Source organism: Seriola aureovittata, chromosome 18 (genome assembly GCF_021018895.1).
Source record: "Seriola aureovittata isolate HTS-2021-v1 ecotype China chromosome 18, ASM2101889v1, whole genome shotgun sequence".
NCBI classification, from domain to species: domain Eukaryota; kingdom Metazoa; phylum Chordata; class Actinopteri; order Carangiformes; family Carangidae; genus Seriola; species Seriola aureovittata.
The window spans coordinates 19,087,074-19,109,412 of NC_079381.1; the positions used below are offsets into that span (position 1 = coordinate 19,087,074).

Here is a 22,339-nt window from a genome sequence, read left to right on the forward strand (position 1 = left end):
GTTCTCTGAGGCGAAGATGACTGTGAACCAGGATAAACAATTATTATTTAGCAGCTGACATAATGAGGTTTTCAGGGCTGTCCCACTTTTGCCATTGTTGCTTTTACCTGGACAAACATTAAAAAAAAAATGGATGGATGGATGGATAGATTGATGATGGCACATTTGCCATTGGTAATAATAGAATTAGTAAGATCATCATTTTTTCATGCTTGGATCATTTAAAATGATTATATGATACTTTAAAGATAAAGTTAAATAATGTTGTTAATAATAATAACTTTTTAAGCAGTGCATCAGTCATTGTTAAATAGCTAATGGCAATCTAAAAGACAACAACGCTTATTTATTAATTTCCTGCATTATTTACTGACATTGAATTATTAAATGTAAATTATGACTAATTTTCAATAATGTGATAAGTAATAAGTAAATTAGCCTAATTGTCTGCTTTGTATTTATGCTACCTGTGAGGCATATTAGAGCAATCAGTTAGAAATTAAGACTAAACACGTGACCTAAAATATACAGGTTCGGTGGGATGAAGATTACCTTCTGAAAGTTAGTTTTTTTCTTCTGTTAATTTTTTCACACTATGATAGGCTTGATGTGTTGTGATTCAGGGAAGAATTAACTGTGTTTTCTGACATTCATCTTTGTAAGCTCAGCAGCTCAGTGGGAAACTTAGTGAACTAAGTCCCTTACTCTCTCTCTCAAGTATAAAGTATATGCTTAGACTATTAGCTGACTACTGCAGATTTGGCTGGCCTTTATACTCCGTATGATTAACTCTGCTTTTGTGATGCCAATACCACTGACTTTTATTCCTCCCTTGTATTCAGCATCCTGCATATATAATTACACCTTAATCTACCAGGGTGCCACCTATAGACACCTATGATAGATAAGGGGATGAAGCTTGGGCGAGTCTTGTATGTTTAAGTCAGTATCAGTCTTGTTTTCACATTGAAATAGGTTTAAAATGCTCATCTGTATTCCTCTGTCTCATCATGATTTCTGTTTTCTTTAATGTTGGGATCCTTTAATATTTGCAATAATTTTTGTGTCTGATTTCCTTTTACCTTCTGAATTTGAAAGAAAGTGATGCATGGAATATAAACATGGTCCCACTTTCACAGAGGCAGCAGCGGTGTGAATCAACGCTGCCCTCATGTGGTGTGTGAGACTATCAGCAAAAGCATTGGCTTTGTTTCACATTGTTTCCATCTGCCAGTGGGTCACTGAGACTTGATATGCTTGGTTGGGGTGTTTTGCTTATGTAGCTTCTCCTGTAATGATGGTATAATTACCAAAGATTAGCAACAAATTCACAGTGTTCAGTATTTTCTTCAATCTGTGACGATTATGATTGGCATTCATTAATGTTAATAATACCAATTTCCTCCAAGTCCAATTGTAGCTTATTACCAAAATTTTCTATGGATTTTCTGACTCTTCCCAGGAATTCCCAATGTTGTTCGAGCAGGTATTGTGTTGGTGATGTTTCACTGTGTCTTTTTATTCTCATCAAGTATCATTCAAATTTTTTTTATCATCCGATTTCCAAGGGCATCCCTCCCATGTCTAGCAGTAAGGCAGGTATAAGAGTAGTGCAAAATGCCCCACTATATATTCTCAGGGCTTTAGCTTAATCATTGTAGGAGCTGCTGATCCATACGCCCTGCATCCATAATCAATAACTGATCTAATCGTTGCTCTATAAATCATTATCGTTGTCCTGCCACCTAAGAACACTGCACAACCTTAGAAAATAGAAACTTAGGCATCATAGATGCTCTCTAACACTTAAACAAATAGCTCCACACCCCTGCTGTAACCGTTCAACCTCTTCTCTGTTCACCGAGGAATGTGCCTCCACTTTCCACCTCCTTTTACATCCAGTAATTCTGAATTAACATCGCTTTCTCTTCAGTTGCCCTAAAAACTCATTTCTACCATCATACCCGCTGCCTGCCCTCCCAGCCGTCTCCCATCCCCCCGCTGTCACATCATCAAGTCTGATTCCCCTAAATGTGTCTGACATCAAGTTGCAAAACGTTTTTCACCCTCTACTTCTTTTCAAACATTTGAACGTACCACAACAAAACAACTTTCCCATTTCTCCTCACACAAACGCCTGTCAGATCCAATATGTCTGTTCCACTGAAACGCAAGTCTCTGCTGTCTCTTCACACTGCTGGAGCTCTTTCATTCTGCATGGCCCTCACCCGCCGTTACCTCTGACACTTTGAACCACCAGATGTTCATTGTTGACCTGGGGATCTCAGGGGACTTTCAAAGAACAACAACAAAGGGCATGTGAAATTCACAAGTGGTGGAACTAGTCACACTGTGAACTGTGGCAGGCAAAATCTTTACGTCCTAAGCTGACATATTTGTTTGTATATGTGTTTCTCTTATAGTCAACAAATCTGATGCAAAGACCAGGAACAACAATGCATTAGTCCATCTCTGGACACATAATTCCCTGCATCGTCTGTAGTGCTCAGACAATCCAAATGCATTTGTTCCAACTAAAGATGTAAATCTTGAAAATATACTGTTTAATTTGCAACAAAACAGCTGGGCACTGTAGTTTTTTAGTGCTAACTTGCAAATGTTAACATGCTAAGATGCTACATTAAGATGATGAATGCGGCAAATAATGTCTGCTTGACGTCAGCATGTAGGCATTGTGAACATATTAGCATGCTGATGTTATTATTTAGCTCAGCACTTCCTCACAGAGCCAGTGGCATTGTTGTAGACTAAGGCGAGTCCCACATTGATCCTACATACTCTTTCTATATAGAAAGCTCTAGTCTATACTAAATTAGCATACTTTTACCCGTTACTGCTAACACGAAATGATATAATATGTGAAGAATCAGCTGTCAATCAAATAGTGACTTTGGAATCCAAATGATTTTTTAAACTTCACGAAGAACTAAATGTCAGAAAAAATGTCTTTTATATATAATACTCTTTTTTTCAAGGATCTTTCTTGAGCTTTCTCACCATCAACCACAATTTTCCCAGCTGTGAGCAGCTCCTCCATTTACCTTTGTGCATTGCATCGTGGAAGAATACTGTCCACCAGTAGCACACTCCAAAATTGGCATTATATAGTTACCTCTTTGTAGGTTTATTGTAATGGTGAGGAAGTTGTTGTCAAACCTCCTGTTTGTCTGACATCACTTGTATTATACATTGTATTAAAATATTAAGAATTAAGACTAGCATAGCGTCCTATTGCCCATTTATTTAAATCCAGTCATTTCTCTTCTGAGCTAGAATATCTCAAAGCCATCTACAAATAAATAGGGAGAATTTTTAATTTTGCAACCTCACTGTTTTAATATTTCAGCAAATGCTCCTAATTTCCTGACACTAGATTAATTTCATCTAATCGTATGCAGACCATTGTAACTCAGACTGTAACTTCCTTACAGTTAAAGGTTCTTGCTTCGACATTGCCAGCAACTACCTCAGACAAATCTGGTCCAGGGTCTCAGTCAGATCAGTTTTTCTCTTCCAGTAGAGAAAAGTTTCAGCAAAACACTACAGAGATACTTGTTCAATGAGTCAATGTGTCAGCAACATGTACTACAAAACATTCAAGGAGAATACAGATGTAGGTCACCCATCTCTGAACATCAACAAAAATATGAGATAACTTGAAAATCACTGGGAGGGCAACATATTATAATTTGAAAGTGCTTTGCAGTCTGTTCAATTTCATCCCAGACTGTGGTCTTGCCAAGGTCATAATTTATTTAAAACCAAGCATCCCTATGATCAGAATTAATGAATGTAAAAAAACAGTAGATAAGATCCCAGTGTAGTGTCTCGTAGATTAATAGGATGCAGTCTAGTCTCTCTAGCTGTTATAAAAGAAGACCAGTAGACCTTGTCATGTAAATCAGGCTGGTGAAGTGAAGTGTCTCCTGTAATAAAATTCAAGGCGCTGTGGTAAACTCAATAAACTGACTTTTATACTCCCATAAAACACTCTAAACATGTTTTGTCATTTTTGGCGTTGGGCTGAACAGCCACAGTTACAAAACATACAACTCTGTGCATCAGTATAAAATGTAGCATGTGAATAAAAATGTTGTCATAATCACAGATGCGACACCATATTTTTCTGTTGGCCCTGTGAACACAGTATCTCAGGAAATCCTCAAGGGAATCACTTCAAAGTTGGCACAAATGTCCATTTCCACTATGACCTCACAAAACACGTGTTTGGCCTTTTGAATGTGATATATCAAGACCACCTTGAGGGAATTTCTTCAGATCCAGCATTAACATTCGACTGGACTCTAAGATTAACAGATTCGAATTTGGTGGTCAAAGGTCATTGTGACCTCTGAATTCATACACTAATTATTACACAATAAAACACAAATCTCTAATAGGATAAAATGATGAAGTGATGAGATTTTATATCCGGTTTGTATAAGGTCAAAGGTCAACTTCACTGTGACATTATCATGTTCTGTAAAGATCTCTGGCCATTATTCACTGTACTGTAACTCAAGAAAAGGAGGTTTTGACCATATTTCCAGCAACTTGGCTGCTTGGTGGAGGCCAATAACTACAAGACAGTAATTCTAGTTTTGACTGAAGAATTAAGAAAAATACTGATTCCTGAGAAAGTCCTTGCCCTCAGCTAGCTTTTTATTGTGTGTGTGTATTCACAGAAGCAGAAATCCTTTTCTCTGGCTGTTAAAATTCAATATTGATTTTGTTACATGCCGGGTCTAATATTACTTCTGAATTATCATATGTAAATTATTTGCCATCTAATTAATGAGGTGAGACTGTGCCACTCCTTAAAAAAATAACACGCATGCCCTGAAACTGTGAATTAGCAGCAACAAGTCAAGCTTATCTGAAAAAGGCTAATAGGGCAGAAGCGCCCACAGTTACACTCTAAAAGGCTTTCACAATGCTTACATTATTAAACAATTAATGAACATGACACCCCCAAAGACACTGGGAGCTTAGAGCCATTAGGAAAAAAATCCAATAAACCTAAAAAAAAAAGAAAAGTCTGCTCAGACAAGAGTTCCTACCAGACTTGTGTGCAGTGGTTTCTTTGTGTCTCTTGTGACTGAAAGCTAAAGTTACACTGAGATAGACGTATCTGATAATGATGTTGAATGCTTTGTACATAGCTGTTTTCTTCTTGTGTCTTTTGCTTGTGTTATGATAGTGTTGTTTCCTTAATGAGCATAGTCTTTGTGTGTTTCTGTTTTACAGTGTTAGTGTTTCTCATACTTGTGACGCCGCTATAACATTGTTTATCTCATCAATTAATTGTGTTCACCGAGACTTTGAAGCTAACATGTGGCTAATATGTCCTATTTTTTCACACTTTCATTTAGAGTTTTCACCAACAATTATTTCCATTATTGATTAATCTGCCAAATATTTTTTTGATTAATCAATTGATAGTTTAATCTGTGAAAAATTAATAAAAAATAAAAATAAAATGCCCAACATAACTTTGAAACAATTCATCAAAAATGGTTAGCAATTATTTTTCTGTCTGTTTTCCCTTATTTTTCTGATTAACGTGTGATGCTTTTCTAATGATGCACATATTGTCCCACATTAAGAGGCATACAGCCTCTTCTGGGCCAATATGGGGCATAATGATTCAAATCCAATTATAATCAAATAGAGAGTGAAATATTTATGAGACTGAAGGCTCTGGACAAAAAGAACAAGTCATTATCAAAACACATTATGAGGATCATTTTCAGTCCAGCTGCATGTGACATCGAATCACAGTGGTTCATAGAACTATTATAAATGTTAATGTGATTTTCCTGATTATCAGTGACATTTTCTGTGTTCCTTGAAATTCCAACCTTTGAATGTCAGTATAGCAGCATATTTGCCAATCTGTCAGTAAAAAGTGAAATTGACTGAGCATTTATTCCATATTTATGGATTGACTGAACATTAATTCAACCATTAATTCAACCCACAATCAAGTGATAATTTAGAATAATTCATTTTCTGTGTTTGTTTAATGTTCCAGTATCATAGTCTTGTGAAGAACTGAGGCGCGAATAGGTTTTAATTTAATGATCCTAATAAAACAAACTGTTAAACTGAAACAGAGTCAACCAGTGTGGAAAATGTGCTACACTCACATTCCAACTGCAGAATTAATTACAATTTTTACACAGTATAGAAATGCAGTGAACACAAGTATATTATACATGTCAGTGGCTCCATAAAGATAAACAGCACTGCATCTTGTAGTGGTTAGCAAGTGAAACAAACAACAAACTAAAGCAAATAAGTGATTATTTTTGGCTGACCTCTGCAGCCAGCACATTTTTAATAACATGTTAGATTTTGAATTCAAGAGAGAAGAATTCAACTGTCAAACAATCAAAAACAACACAAATTTAGTATTATTATCTTTATAAAAGTGTCACAAACTTAATACTACATCTGTGCAGTTTTTACAGGCATGTGCAACCCGAATTTAACCAAACAAGGATGATGACCTGTATGTAATTTCCAGTCACCATGCAACTAAAGTTTTCTTAATTGACCACAAGGAGGTGACAGACTACCATTAATGATACTCACACAACTTGACTACACTTTCCTGGTAAATAACTGGTTCAATAACAATATTGAAGCCTGAGTACTTGTAATGGTGTAATGGAGTTTATACTGAGGATGGAGTTTTAACTGCATTTTTAATTTCTTTTCTGCATTTTCTGAAAATATTTACAGCTTAATATATTTTCTAAAGATTGGAATGGGAGGAGAAAAACAACTTGGATAGATAAAAGCACCATAGTTTGATTATAGTCAATATATTATTTATTCATGAACTGAGTTAGACACACAGTGTATTAATTGGCATAAAATTGTGCATAAATGGAGATTTCTTTTTTTTGTTTGGGTCATGTTTGTTTATATTAGTATTTAGATAAAGCTGTGTGTCTCTATTTATTTAAATTCCATTGCTGGGTATCTCCTGGGGCACAATATGTCGGCTGTTGTAAGTTTTTAAGAGACCAGTGTGTTATGTTTTTAGATGCCGGTGGGTATATTGAAGATTTTTAATTCATTTTTGATTAATGTGTCTGCATAATCATGTGAGGGATGGGCCATGTAAATGACCAGACACCAAATAAAATGATTAATTTACTCATTCATGAAGTGTTTCAGTACATTACAGTGTTAGTACATAAAACAAAAAGCATCACCAATTTGTTTTGTTTAATGAGTTCTTATTGAGCTGAAATTAGATGAACACATCACAAGAGGCATACAGCATAGTTAGAAGTTTAATGACTTCAGAGCCAATCATAAGCAGAAAGGAATAATTATTAGACTGAAGGATTTGGACGAATAGAGGATGAATTATCTACATGAAATATGAGGATTTATTTCAGCTGTTATAGCTTTATTGTTTTTGAAATGTATTTCTGCACTGTGGGGTGGCTTAAATGCATAGAAATGAACTTCTGTTAGGTCCATCCTTCTCCTCTCTGTGTTGTCTGGGTCACATCCTCATTATGTGCAGTTTCCTAATACGCCACATGATGGTAAACGCCAGTAAAAAGCGTCCTAGTTTACTCCACGAGCATCATTCCCTGATGAGGATAGTGTATTTTCAAAATGCTACAGGAAATTGGATGTTTCTACCTTCACAATAAGAGCTTAAAATGTATAATTGGAAGAAGACAGCAATTGTTTGTGTACATTGCTGCAGCCAGTTATCTCCAATGTGCATGTATATATTGATATTGATATATGGCAATGAAAAGGTGAGGCAAAAATATTGGTAGCACTGTGGTGCTTTACAACATACTGGGTTGTGACTTGATAAAGCACTTAAATTAATATAATATAATAATATGGAAAGTAATATAACCAAGCCGTATTAATGGGATAGAGGCATTGAAAACAACAGAAATTAACAGATAATTAGCTCACGTAAAATGTCATTAATAATGCTTCACCTTATCCACATAAGCTCTGGCCTGACAAGCCCCTCTGAGAGTCTCTTATTTTTTGTTTAGGGCTAAAACAATCACTCGTTAATAACCATAATAATCGAGTAATTGTTAAAGTAACTTATCAAGGGCACATTCAAAATATTCTTATCAAATTTAAAAAAGGATCAGTTCTGCACGATCAAGAAAAAAAAATTACTTTGAAAAGCTTGACCGGATGTTCCCCTCCTGATTGTGTCCGTCTTGACACCGGTGCTGAGTGGACCGCTGAGCCCAATCTCCAACGGAGAATAGGAGTATCGCCCCGGCGGACTGTTGCGGCAGCCTTCTGGCTCTGATAATTTTCATTTTCTGGATTTATACATCACAGATAAATTCCGGGATGCCTTCAAATCAAAATGTCCAAGGTAATGAATAAAACAATAGCGGACTGCCTTGTGTATTTTATGTCTATCGCTAGCTAAAGCTTTGAATCTGTACAATAGAGCATCAAGCAGGCCGACCGGCTACCGTCCAAGCTAAGCCTGTGTCGATATTAACTAGCTAGCTATTAAAATAACTTGATTTTTCTTTTGCAGGAGGGAAAGCCTTTGGACTGTTAAAGGAGCAGCAAAGGCAAAAACTGGAAGAAATAAACAAGGTACGCATGTTCTCTTTATTTGCTTCCAGCGTCTCTAACGGCACCTCGGGGAATTTGAATTTAATTAGCTAGCGTTCGTACACTTGACTTGGCATTGGCCTTGTTTTTGGACTCCACATTGATGGTTCAAGGCAGTCAGATTAAAGTGACTGAGTAGTGCTGCGAATAATGAATTTCTCCAATGCCACACAGGTTTATTGTAGCTGACCATCGCTATGCTGCTGTTGATGCATTTTATTGATTTTCCCCTGCAGTCTCGTGGCACTACTTGTTGAATGGCTCCATGCTGTCACACATCTCTGTGTTGAGGGGCTACGAGTGTTTCCCTCTGACGTGATCAAATCGACTCGTTGGTCACCAGCAAAAAAAAAAAAAAGAAAAAGCATTTTTAAGCGTGTTTTTGTGGCCATCCCATATTATCTGTGGCTGCTGGACTGTGTGTCTCGCCGGGGAAACAGGTGTCTGAATGAGCTCTTTGTCTAACATTAGGCCTCGTTTCGTCAGACAACTGTAGTAGTTCCCACAGATTAACTAGATGTCTGTTTAATCTCTGTTTCCCTCCTTTACTTTGGCTGGCCGCCTGTCATCAGCTGCTGCCTGTGGCCACATGAAAACCAGGTCGCGGCAAGAGGGCAGCCGGGAGCGCCTGAGACATTTCTGTGCAAACACTCCCCGCTCCCTCATGGAGATGTATCTAGTGTTTTGATATCCTTCATTAGTCATCAGAGAAAGGGGAAGAGAAATGACCGCATACTCCTAAGCGACTGGGTCTAAGAATAACACTTGTACTGTGATTAAATACAGGGGTTTCATACACACTGTCATCCATTTCATTATATTATATCAACATGGAGACACTTGCACCACTGCAATCCTTTGGGAATGAAACTTCAGATCCTAGCACTGTTAAACATCTGGAAGGGGTTATTCAGCAATCAATATAACATCTGATAAATACCTCAGAGCTGATACAATTGGCCACTGATTATTCGATTGACAGATAATTAATCAGCTAAAATTCTGGTTTCAGCTTTTTAATGAGAATATGTCACTGTTTGTAGATTTCATATAATGTTAAACTGAATATCTCTGGGTTTTCTACTGTTAGTGCAAGACAGTCTAAGACATCTGCTTGGGCTCTGAGTGGCTGTGGACGACACAGTTCACTATTTTGTGGACCAAACAATGAATCAATTAACTGAGAAAATAATTGGTTGATAATTTAATAATGAAACAATTAAAGCTGACCAATATTTTGGTCACTGCAGACGCATCGTGTCAGCGTACATGTCAGCCAATAAGTGACAAGAAATTCAAGTACTAAAATGCAAAAGATTTGTTTTGAAACAGTGTCAACAAAGAGCAGTAACAAGTCTATTTTTCACCTGTAAAATGTCCTGACTATTTTTGGTTGCAGTTGTGTTTAAGGGAACCTTATTGAAAATGTGTGGTATGGGTTGTAGACCTGTGACTTCAAAAAGACCTTAAAAATCCTGTGTCTGTGGGGCCACAGAATTACAACTACAGCTGCACTGATAAGTAGATCTGCGGAAAATGAATCAGCAACTGTTATGATAATCGATTAATCATTATAAACATTTTTCAAGCAAAAAAAGCAGAATATTCTTTATTGTCAGTTTCTTAAATGTTGAGATTTTGCCTTTTTATGTGTTCAATATGATTGTAAACTGAATCATCTTTGGATTTGGACTGATGAAACAAGACATCTGAAGATGTTGCTGTGAACAATGAAAATTAATCATTATATTTTGACACTTTACAGACAAAACGATGGATTCAGATTAATCAATAATGAAGCCCTGAAATACATATGGAGTGTGACTTTTCAGCTAAGGGGGATACAGTCTACTCTGTTTGACCTCGGTATTGTGAAACATTCTCTGTAGATACTGCCAGCGATTTCTTGCCTTGTAATACTGGCACTGCACTTGTTCAAATATACTTGCATACTTGTCAGAGACACTGTGACTGTGAGAGGACATTCCTGTGTATGTGGAGGCTGCAGGAGTGATTCAGCACAGCTGAGTCAGGTGTCCCTGATAAACATCCAGTTGTGGTGTTTATCCTTTTCACCCTTAATTACAGGCTTGACAGGCACAGGGAGGTCACCGCAGAGAACAAGCTCACTCTCTGTCTATCCTGCGCTCTCTTCTTTCCGTGCAGATTGAAGCTGACTCCCACATGGCAGATTGCGTCATTATAATTTCATTAGAAAAGCTCCCTCCAGGCTCTTTTCCTTTACACCCTTGTGAGGTGCTCCACTTAACAAACACAGTGATAAGTAATGACAATCCAGGGGGGAAGAACATCTTAAGATTGTGAATCATCACTTTCAAGTTGAAGGTTTTTTGACACATTTGACAGAACACAATCAGCTTAAGGTGCTCAGTGCTCTAAATTGTTTGAGGGCTTCTTCTTCTCTTTGATTGTGTATTATATAACATTGCCGGAATTTCTTAGGAGATGGGCTCAGGAATGATTAAAGGGGTTTCAGTTTCAATTAAAGCCTGTAAAACTTGTTTCACCTCCAGTTTGTTCACCACCCCTCTCCCTCCCCTTCTCAGGAATACCTGGAAGACCAGAAATACAGGGATGAAGAAGACCTGGCTGAAAAATTGGAAAGTCTGAAAAGTAAGCAATTGCACTCCTCCCCTCAGCTGTGTTAGTATCTGCTTTTATTTGGTTGTCTTTGTGAGGGTGTGACCGTTTTTTCCAGGCTTTTGTCTTACTCTCAGTGTTTGTTTATTTGTTGATAGTCTGCACACACACGCATATAAGTCTTCAGCATTTTGTTTTTCTCTGTGGGAAAGACAGACTGCTGTGAATTGTAAGAGGTTTGCAAGGCCAAGTCCTCGGTGGCCTTGGAGGAATGTGCTGGGGCGTTCCTCTGCTTGTTGTTACAATATTCAGAACTTTGCTGTGTAAACTCATTCCTCCTGGGAACAGAACAAACACTCCTGCTGGAGCTAATTACGAGAATAAAATTACATGATTTACCAAAAATCTCCTCCCAACCTCCTCAGATATTACACATGCATGCTTTGGGTGCATGTAGACTGTTTTGTTTCCTTTTTCTGTTGATGTGAGGTTTTTTTTTTTTTTTATTACCTGCAGTTTTCCAGCCAGAATAAAATAAGGCTGTTTATTCTAATAGCGGGCGCAAGTCTTGAAATGATAAATACGCTCCACTGTCCTACTTACTATCTATGCTTGCTGGAGGAAATGGAGCAGTAATGTATAAACAGAAAGGGGACCCAACACCCAGGTCCTGGGAGGATTGCAGTATCTAAACATGGCGTTCAACCACCAATCAAATCACATCACTGCAGCTCATGACCAGAAAACTCTTCAACATGTCCTCCTTTAAAGTTTGCATGAAGCCTGCAGCAAGTTTTTGGCTAATTTGATTCTTCTAATAATACATTTCTTTGTTTTATTAGATATTACAAGACTGATGCTTGTCTTTTGAAAAAGGTCATTTAAAGAGTAATTTCATTTAACTTTGCAAACTTTCACAGCTGTTGTGGGACTTATTACAACAAAACCACAGCGTGTTATTGTAGAATTACCCAACCTTACCTGAAATAAGAAGAGCCTCCAGTAACAGAGGAAATTAAGACATTTTTATGAGAGGAGCATAAAAGCTAAATATCCTAAATTGGCTTTCTTTTGTCATGTCACTATACTCAGTTACCAGTTTATTAGGTTCAACTTGCTAAAATGAATATTATCTAATTCAACAGTCAGTAAAATCTACCTTTTATGAAGGTTTTAACATTTAGTTGTTTTTTAAAAAAATTGTTTTAAAGAGGTGTTGATTCAACTTTATGGACATTTTAGAGGATGTAGTTTGCAGTGCTGTTAAACTGTGGTGCTTTAAACTGAATGGTATTACTCTACCCTTATTGCAGTGGACTAAATATTAGAAACACTTGTCAATACAATTCAGTATAATTCAACAGCACAATAACTGTAGCTGCGAAAATGATGACAAAGTGTATAGTGCCTGTTTTTAAATGAGCTACAAGAGCCACACGTAAACAGTTTCTCCTCATAATTACATTCTGGACCATATAATGTGAATGTGGCAGAAGTTTCAGAGAAAAGAGCAGGGATGCTAAATCTCACAGCGAATGAATGAGGCTGTTGTTCAAATAATCGACAGTAACTGCATTGATTACGCAACATGATGTGTCAGGATGTGTCTAATTCAGCTCAGCGGGTGATTTGTTGATCGATCATATCGTACGTTCAGTTTGCAGTAATTAATTATTGGATCAAGTCACGTCAGGGAGAAAAGAAGGTTTTTACAGGTTGGTAAAAGTAGAGACAAACAGCTCAGGCAGTCACAAAAAGGTGCTTATGTGGCTGTTACCACCATCGGTGCTGCTGACAACCTGCACTAGCCAGTTTCCTTAGCAAAACCATTGAGAAAAGAAAAATGAGACCATTTCAGTTCCATCATGTGCTGCTTCCTTTGTGTTGTTTGTATTTCGGCCTGGGGCAGGTGTAGCCAGCTAGCTCTGCAGCTCACTCTGTCTGTCTCATGTTTTCAAAGAGAAAGACAATTCTGAAACATTTGCAGATAATACTGAGTATGAGTTTGCATTTGGTTAATGTGTTTGATGGCTCAGTAATCACTACACAGGATTACACAACTTCTTTTTTTGTTTTCAATTTTCATCTGAAGACAGATGGGAGAGAGAACGGAAATCAAGTTGTTTTTAGAAATGAACAGAAGCCTGCAGTGAAGCTTTTATCTGCCCTCAGGGCCAGTGTTCTCTACAATGGCAGGGAAATTCCTTGCTTATCTCCGGCCAAAGTGGCAGACGAAGTAATCACCCACTTCAACTATTTTATCAGTAAGTTTCTTTTTTTACAATGGAAAAGCCCCTTCAGATGATACTGTAGCTGCCAGAATGGTTGGTGGACAAACTCAACTATCAGACAAGTCAAATCAAAATGAAATCACTGTCCTCCTTATGACCGCCAAAGAGAAGTAAAATAAATAAATAAATAAATCATAATGGAGAAAATGGCCGGCGGTTGATAAGTTGATGGCACTGTCAGTTGATGAAGGAATGTAGGTCAGGAGGAAACGCCTAAGACTTCAGTTTTGTTCAGTTGAGGCATTTTCTGTGGCTGCAGATGATCAACAGGCTGCACTATGACAAGTGGCCCACTCAAGAACTTGTGTGTGTGTGTGTGTGTGTGTGTGTGTGGAGGCCCACTCCTCAGAGTTTACGAACAGGGTTAGCATTGTCCTGTCCCACTCCCCATGGGTTCACACAGTTAACACAGTTCCCTCTCTCTCTCTCTCTCTCTCTCTCTCCTTCCCAATACACACACAGAGCTTCCATTGTGGGACAGAAATAGCAAGTGTAATCTGACTAAAGTGGTCTTCTAGAGAAAAGAGAGTGGTGAAATTTGGGGAGATGCGGCAAAAATGTCTGCTTTTGGTATTTGGTAGCAGCAGCCACTTAAGCAGAGTGTAAATTATGGGCTTTTGTAAGGGAAAGAAAGTAGAGTGGTTAATACTTACTGTTTAAATGTGAATCTGCCTGTGATTTTAAAACTACAAGATCAGACAAAATGCTATAGGAAATCTTTTGGACTCTTCCCACTTGTACAAATGAGATCTAAAAGGAAAATAACAATAGGGGTTCAATAGTTGAACATGATATCAAATCTACTTATTAAAATGAAAGCTTTTCAGCTCACTTGTTAAATGTATGTATTTAGTTTTAGCTTTAAACAGTTTGAAGTAAAGCTATAAATAACATATATGCCATTAAAACAATAACTGATACTACTCCAACATCTCTCCGGCTATGATTTTTTTTTTTGGACAGAGCCCAGCTAGCTGTTTCCCCATGCTTTAGATCTTAATGCTAAGCTAACGGTTTCCTGGATCCAGCTCTGTATTTAGCAGCTAAATACATTTCTCTGCAAGAAAGCAAATGTGTGTATTTCTTAAAATGTGGAACTGTCTCTTAATGCTAAATGACTCTGCATGTTTTGTAAATGTATACACAAAACTGCTGAGTGAGGTGCACAAGAAGTACAAGACAAATACAAATAAAGCTGGAAGTATTAAAGTACTTGTAGGACAGAGTTAAGGACTCGTGTAAAACTTTCTAATTGCTCTTCAATCTTTTAACAAATTACTTGCGTCCATTTGACTGTCATTAAAGTGGGTTTTAAGACTAAAAGAATCTGAGAGAATTTGAGTGAGTGACTCTGTATCTGAGCTTCACAATGCTAAGCCCAAGTTTCTTTGTTTTCCTTCCTGACTGCTGTGTTTGAACTTTAAGTCCTCTTTTAACTTCCTGACCCACTCTTAATCTGTCTCGCATGTCTGCCCCACTCAGCTGCCCTTTGCCTGCTTTCCACTAACAGACAGGCAAAACACACACACACACACACACACACACATACATATACACAAACACACCTGTCATTATCATCTGCTTGTGTCTTTCCTCTTGCCAGCCCAGCTGTCAGCAGATTGTAAGACAGTGAGATCAACGGACAATGTGTGTTTTAACTGTTTTATCGACTTGTATGAGGTCAGCTGGGGTTACAGAACTAGCTGTGGTGTTTGTGTGAGAGATGAGAGTGAATTACCACTGTTAGTAATCATCTCTCTTGTGTATTTGTTTTGCAGATAAATATTCTGAGTTTGACCTGAATGACCAAGGAGAGATTGGTGAGTAACAACCAGCACTAAAACACCAACTGCACAACAGATAACGACTGTCAGCTGACCCCATGTGCTGTGTTGACATGAGGGAGCAGTAATTAATACTGTGTTTGCATTGTCTGGGCAGACTGAGCACAGGGTTTGAACAGGCTCATGTGTCGTGTTTGTGTCCTGTATGTAAAGTGAGACCATACAGTGCACCAGTGTGAAAAGCCTTTAGTTTTTGAGCAGATGTTAGATGAACTGTAGTGTAGGAGTCAGACAGGAGATAAGGCTTCTGTCTGCAGGTCCTAAAAGAAGCTGATAAATGTACAATTTGATTTCTTTCTCTTTTCTTCAGTCTAGCAGCATGGCTGTAGGGATGGCAGTGTTGGTTGTTAGAACAGTTTATTAAGGAAATGCATTAAATTTGGTGCAGATATCCACGGTGCCCAGAGGATGAATTCTGAAATATCTCAACATTTGTTGGATGGGTTGCCATGGAATGTGGTACAAACACTTTTGATCCCCACAGGATGAATTGTAATAACTTTGGTTATCCCTTAACTTTTCATCAGATAAAACTTTTTAATATGACAATTCCTTGTTTTATGATCAAAAACCATCAAAACTAATGACATTCCCATCAGCCTCACCTGTGCTCTGTCTTTAGTGCTAATTAGAAAATGTTTGCATGCTAACACGGATGCTAACATGTGAACATGGTAAATATTATACCTGCTAAACATGAGCATATTAGCATTGTCACTTTGAGCATGTTAGTGTGCTGATGTCAAAGCAACACAGTGCTTTGCAACACAGAGCCTCATAGAGCTCCTATCGTGACTGGAAACTCTGTCTTGTTTTGCTAGTTATTTTTTATTTTTAACTATAAAGCTCTTTTGAACCATACGACAAACTCCCATCAGTTGTTATGGATGGTTCTTCAGTGACTTTGTGTTACACTTCCGTAATGTGGGGGGAAAAAACACTGGTCAAAATAAAGCAGCAGAAGCTGAGATATCCTGATTTTATAAGTCAGGCTCCGAATGCACCTAAGCCTACATTTCCCATAATGCAACTCAGAAGCATCTTTCATTCATAATCACAGATCTGATTGTTAACCTTGTACTTTGTCTCAGACATGATGGGTCTGAAGCGCATGATGGAGAAGCTGGGTGTGCCCAAGACCCACTTGGAGTTGAAAAAAATGATTGTGGAGGTGACGGGCGGCAGCAGCAGCAACACAATCAACTACAGGGACTTTGTCAAGATGATGCTGGGCAAGCGTTCAGCTGTGCTCAAACTGTAAGTAAACCTCTGTGCATGTACAAGATTTTTTTTTTTTTTTTTTTTTTTTTTTTTTACATACAGTATATGTAGTATGACTTAGTTTGTCTGTGACCCATCTGCCGGTTCATTGTGTGTGTGCACGTGTCTGGGAGAGAGGATATGAATCGTGTGCTGTGTCAGCCAATTGCCTCCTCCATCAGCAGGGGGTATGGGGATGACTGGGGATGACCAGCGATGACGTCACAACCCACATGCTGCATTAGCTGTTAATCGCCATGGCAACAAAACCCATCTATGTAGCCTATCCATAGTCAACCCATCCTTATCCTTAGCTGGGATCATGTGCTTAGGTAACTGACTATAGGCTGATTAACCAATGACAGTCACATAGGGCTGACAAAAACACCAAAACTCATCAAGTTCTCTCAATAAAGTTCATCCTATGGTTTTTTTTTATAACAAATGTATTTATGTAATGTGTAATTTTTTCAATGCCCCCTGGTGGATAAGATGACATATTTAAGGCTGTTTTCAAAAGGCTTGGTGTAGCCAGTGTAAGCCTTTTAAAGCAGTCTTGCTGTGGGTCAGACTGCAGGAGCCAGGAGTGTATTGGCTGCTGCATGTCAGCTCTGCTGGATTAAGCTGGCTAGACCATTCAGCAGATAAATCTCATAATCCCAAAAACACCAAGCAGAGAGAAAATTCATAACTCTTCCTCCTTTGCCCTCAACCATTTCTCGAAAGTGTATCCCATAATCCCGCAGGCGCTATTTATAAATGTCTCATTCCCTCCCTGCCTCACTCGTCCACTCGGTGGCATTTTATCAAGACCGTTTCCGTCCTCCAGAGCAAGCTGATGTTTTTAATTATTTCCATCAGGAGAACAGTACGTCAGTGATCACATTTTTTAGTTTAAACAAACACTAAAATCTTGATAAGGCTAATTTTACTACACAAATGTTTCATCAGTATCTTGATGAATAATTTAGTGAAAGTTCCACTGTGCAGAAAGCTACAAATTTAGGAAATAAAAAACAGGAACAGAGTCATTTTTTGGGCTAAATTTTATGGCAGTGAGCTTCTACTGATTGCTCACAGTTTGTAGTATATTTAATATAAAACCATTGGTCACAGTGTGTAACTTAATCTACCGACAAGCACCCACCTACCTACCTACTGCCCCCTACTTTCTGATTACTGCAGAGGTCTACAGCACGTCTGTTGTGTGCTCTGCTGTTTTTGTCTCAAGAGACGGAAGGGGGAGGGCGAGAGCGTACAAAACAGCTTTAGAATAGAGCGTTTGGCAAGACAACAATTGATTTAGTGGCAATTACAGGAAAATGATTGAGGTCAGGCTCCACAATTAAACTCGGTGTGTGAAAGCTCTTTGAATAAAATTACTATTAGTGCAATACACAAGTGCAAAAGGACGCACAGTCACTCTACTTTGTTTACCAAAGATGTGAATCTAACACACCATCCTTGAAGAGCTTATGTTTTATTTTAGAGGTTGGGTAACAAGGAGCAACAGCTGTGATTGATCTCGACTAGAAGACTGTCGCTGTTTTTAGGCTTTACCCAAAACAGAATTCTACTTTGTGCCATGAAACTCAACAAAACATGATTATGTGTGAAATGACATTATCACAGGGGACCCCTGTAGTGTGTGCGTGTTAGCGCATGTGTTTATTTTTGTCAAACTTTCACACAATAACAAGATCAAGTCAGGCAATCACTTCATCTATTAAGCTCTTCTGTCTACATAAAGCAGATTAACCTCATTTGGCAATATGCTAAAATCCTAACTCGTGTTTCAGTATCACTTTTAATTTATCCCAGATCACAAGAATTTAATCAACATATTTCTAGCTATTTATTTCTTTACAAAACCAGGACATTTAACTTTTCATTGGATCAGTCTTTGAATGGGGAGTATTGGATTGATGACTGTCAGCGGTGGCCTGACCAACTTCACCCAGCTCTTGGAGCGGAGCAGGTATCAGTAGTGTGAAGAGAGTGGTTGCCAGAGAGATGTGCCAGAGTTTGAGTTGCTGAGTGCCGGTTTCGTCGTCAGGATCATTGCTCCTTATGGGCTTAGTGGGGCTTTGCAGAGTTTTCCAAAAAAGGAAATTAAAGACAGGCATTCGCTCTGAATAGCTCCTGTCAGATCCTTCACTCTACTGTGTACAGACTAAACCACTATTCCCCTCAGACCCTTTGTGGTTTTCCTTCATTCCTTTCCTTTCACTTACTGCTCAGCTAGTTCATACCCAGACTGTAACTGTGTCTGTCTGTATCCTCCAGGAGCTGGTTATCCCTCCTCATTCACACATCCTGCTTTTATTGTTTATACTTCTCTTATGTTACACCAGTCCAGCGCTCTGTCTTCTTAATTGATGTTTATGTTTTGGTTTCCTTATGCTTCTGCCCTATGTTCTGGAGCTATCAACTTGGGCTTTTGGAAATTGCGAGCTTTTTTATTGGTGTTTTAGAGACCAAACAATTGATCTTGAGAAAATAATTGTTGGATAAATTGGGAATGAATTTAAATATCAGTTGCAGCCCTGCTTTCAATTAAGCACAAACAATCACATACAACAGCCAATACATATCAGCTGTTGCGTTTTTACACTCTTCAAAGTGTCATTGATTTCCTGATCTGTATCAAGAATGTATTTTTTATTTTTTTTATTTTTTTGATGTATATTCATTTTATAAAAGCATAAATGTCATAATTACCTATATGGGTGTTACAAAAAATCCAACACTAGTCTATACTGTGCATTGTATATTTTTAAAAACTGCCAATGTATTTGACATTGTTTTGTTTTTTTGATGTTTCCTGATTCCTTTCTCCACAGAGTCTTGCTCTTTGAAGACAAAGCCAACGGCTCTCCCTGCAAGCCAGACGGACCCCCTCCAAAGCGGGATATTGCTAGTCTGCCTTAAGTGTAGATGTCAGCCTCTGGACTGCTACTGGAGCAGAGGGACCATCACTGGTCGCCTGGAATTGAACCCTTTTCATAACATGTGGAGTGTTGTATTAGTGTGGGACCAGTGATTGAGGATGTTATTTTGTGAATATACGGTGTGTGCAAGGTGTCATTTGTTATTTGGAAGACTGAGACCACAACTCACTAAATGATGTTTGACTGTGAATATTATTATTATTCATCCTTTTTCCTTAATTAAGATGTAGCATTGATAGTTGTAATCTGCTCGATGAATTAAATTTTGTAGTAAGTGTTTCATGGTTATATTTTAAGGGAAGACTCGAAATATTCCAGAGGTTGATTTTTTTTTTTTTTTTTTTTTTTTCTTTTGTCCTGCTCCTTTTTTCTTTGTTTAATTTTTGGGACACATTCGTTTTTTAACAATGTGACAGTAGGATGCTTTTGGAGAAGCACAAGGAAAAGAAGCAGTTCTTCCACCACATTTTTGCACTGTCCTCAGTGGTCTTGCATGGATTCCTGCCAGGCTAATCTTGGTCTGCGTTTCTCTTTAGATCAGGTGCCAGAGATTACAAGCCCAGCCCATTTCCTCTGGGTCAAAGTCATCGGCCCTTGGAGCCGAAATACTGATCTGGAATCAGTAACTAGGTTAACATGGCAACCGCATGATCTAAAAAAAAAGAAAAGAAAAACAAAACAAAAAAACATTTTTGTAGATGCGTGTTAAATATTTACTCACACTAGTTGAGAGAAGAATAAGAGATCATGTTGACCATGAGACTTTCAGTTTCAGTACGTGGCTTGAGGAGCAGCAAAACCTGACTCGCTTTTAGATCTGTAAGGTTAAGCACATGTTAGATTTGGAAGGAGTGTGATTTACAAGCACACAAGCAGAACAAATGTACATAATATACTACACACAGTACAATCATATTCTTTCCAAGTGCCTCAACATGCAGATACTGTAGAGCTTCAACACACAGATTGAAAAAAGAGGGAGTGCATACAGGTGTTCAGTTCAAGCAGTCTTCTTAGCTTACTAATTCCAGATAACCATGAAATAATGTTCTTTGGTATTTGGTAAGACCATTTTAATGATGTTTGTTGAATTATATTGATATGGTGTTTATTACTGGTTTCCACAACATTTGGAGTGAGTGAAGTACACGTGTGATGGATTTTTGTGTAGTTTCTATGTTGTTTTCCCTTTTCTTATCATTTTTTTTAATGTCACTGCATCGTTTAACCTGTCTATTGGGTGATTGAACTCTTTGGGTTATCCTATATTTGTCTTGCAATTCATATATGTGTTATTAATTTCTCCCCCGTCTTTTTTTTTCCATCAGCCAGCCACCTCTCTCACGGCTAAACTGGGTTCATTGTCCTGTGAATTCTGTAATTTGTGCCTCAGTGTTTGTCTCTCCAGTTTAAATTTTTTTCCTATAACTCACACTATTTACTGTGAATTTGCTACTTGTAGTAGTTTAACACACACACAACATGTTTTAAACTATTTTGCTTTCACTCTAATAATTTTAGTGTTGTTAAAATGCACATTGTTTGCAGACACCAAAGGAATTAAAATTCTTACACTGGCCTGTAGTTTTGGATGGTTTATTGCAGTAATGGCGGGGGGGGGGGGTCTCTGTTAAACTGAAGGAACTATTTTGTGTTTGGATGAAAAATGACAGGTAGTAAACACATTTTCCATTATAATGTTTATAGCAGGGGATGGCGTACTGCATTTAGAGAGAGATTAGATGCACTAATGGTATTTACTGTAGCCTCTTGTCTTATACACTGAAAGGTGAGATTAGCTATCTTTCTAGATAGGGAGGTTTTTGATAAAGACCCGATAGCAACACACTTGCCTTTCAGTGCTGATAAATGTGAGGGTAAAACCTTTGCATGATCAGTTTTGCAGTTGACACTCACCTTCCAGCTATTTCAAGCTATTTCACATATAAAGATAAACAGTATGTGAGAATCTTTGGCTGTAACTACTAGATGAGGGTTTTCATCCCATATTTGTCTTGTCATTAAATTTTCATGTTGTGTAATGTATGTGCAGCTATAATGCATACTCTTGAGCAATAAAATTTTCTGGTGCAAAAGTAAATAGTTGCTAGTGCAAACAGTCCCTTAAATGGGCTCGATTGTGTCTTATTTTTCTAATTGTGAAGGCCATTTGTGTTGAATGTCATTGGGAGAGCAGTTGCCTCGGTGTGGAATACTTTAGAGGATAATAAGCAATACTTTAACAAGCATGCTAACATGCAGATCCAGCAGGATTATAATAAGCACCTTTGTAATTAAAATGATAATCACTGTCCCATGTAATAAACTGCCAGGAGCTTAAGTAGGCACAGAGAGAGAAGTAACAGAGTTGCACAGTCAGTGCTTGGATCCTCATGGAAGATAAAATTAAACATACAGCTAATGATGATGATGCTAACAGGGTCCATGTTAGGTGTAGTTTCATCTACTGTCTTTTCTGTCTTTTGCACCTTTTTTTTGTATTTCGTCTAGTAGTGTATCAGCCTGTTTGAAAGAATGTCTCGTTACATTATCTGATGTTGTGCTGCCACACACAGGCTTCTCTCAGTAATGTTCCTAACTTCATCTCTCAGTCTTCCATCTCACTTTTCTTCTGTCAGTGTTTCAGCTCAGCCTCTACAGTTTGTTCTCCTCGCTGACTGACTGACTTGTTGTGACTCATCTTGATTAATCATTGGTTATTGCTGGGTCAAGA

The 22,339-nt window shown here is 38.0% G+C and overlaps 1 protein-coding gene across 1 annotated transcript; it reads left to right on the plus strand.

Moving 5' to 3' along the window:
• Positions 1–8,253: 8,253 nt before the first annotated feature.
• aif1l (allograft inflammatory factor 1-like) lies at positions 8,254–21,189 on the plus strand. Its single transcript, XM_056404105.1, has 6 exons — positions 8,254–8,407; positions 8,579–8,640; positions 11,226–11,292; positions 15,329–15,370; positions 16,486–16,651; positions 19,498–21,189. Exons 1-6 carry the CDS (start codon positions 8,383–8,385, stop codon positions 19,583–19,585), a joined length of 450 nt encoding a protein of 149 aa, XP_056260080.1. The 5' UTR covers positions 8,254–8,382; the 3' UTR covers positions 19,586–21,189.
• The last annotated feature ends 1,150 nt before the right edge of the window (positions 21,190–22,339 follow it).

Coding starts and splice junctions, on each gene's coding strand:
- aif1l (XM_056404105.1), top strand. CDS start 8,383: ATGCCTTCAAATCAAAATGTCCAAG. Junction 15,371..16,485: donor GAATGACCAAGGAGAGATTG/GTGAGTAACAAC, acceptor ACTTTGTCTCAG/ACATGATGGGTCTGAAGCGC. Junction 16,652..19,497: donor CGTTCAGCTGTGCTCAAACT/GTAAGTAAACCT, acceptor CTTTCTCCACAG/AGTCTTGCTCTTTGAAGACA.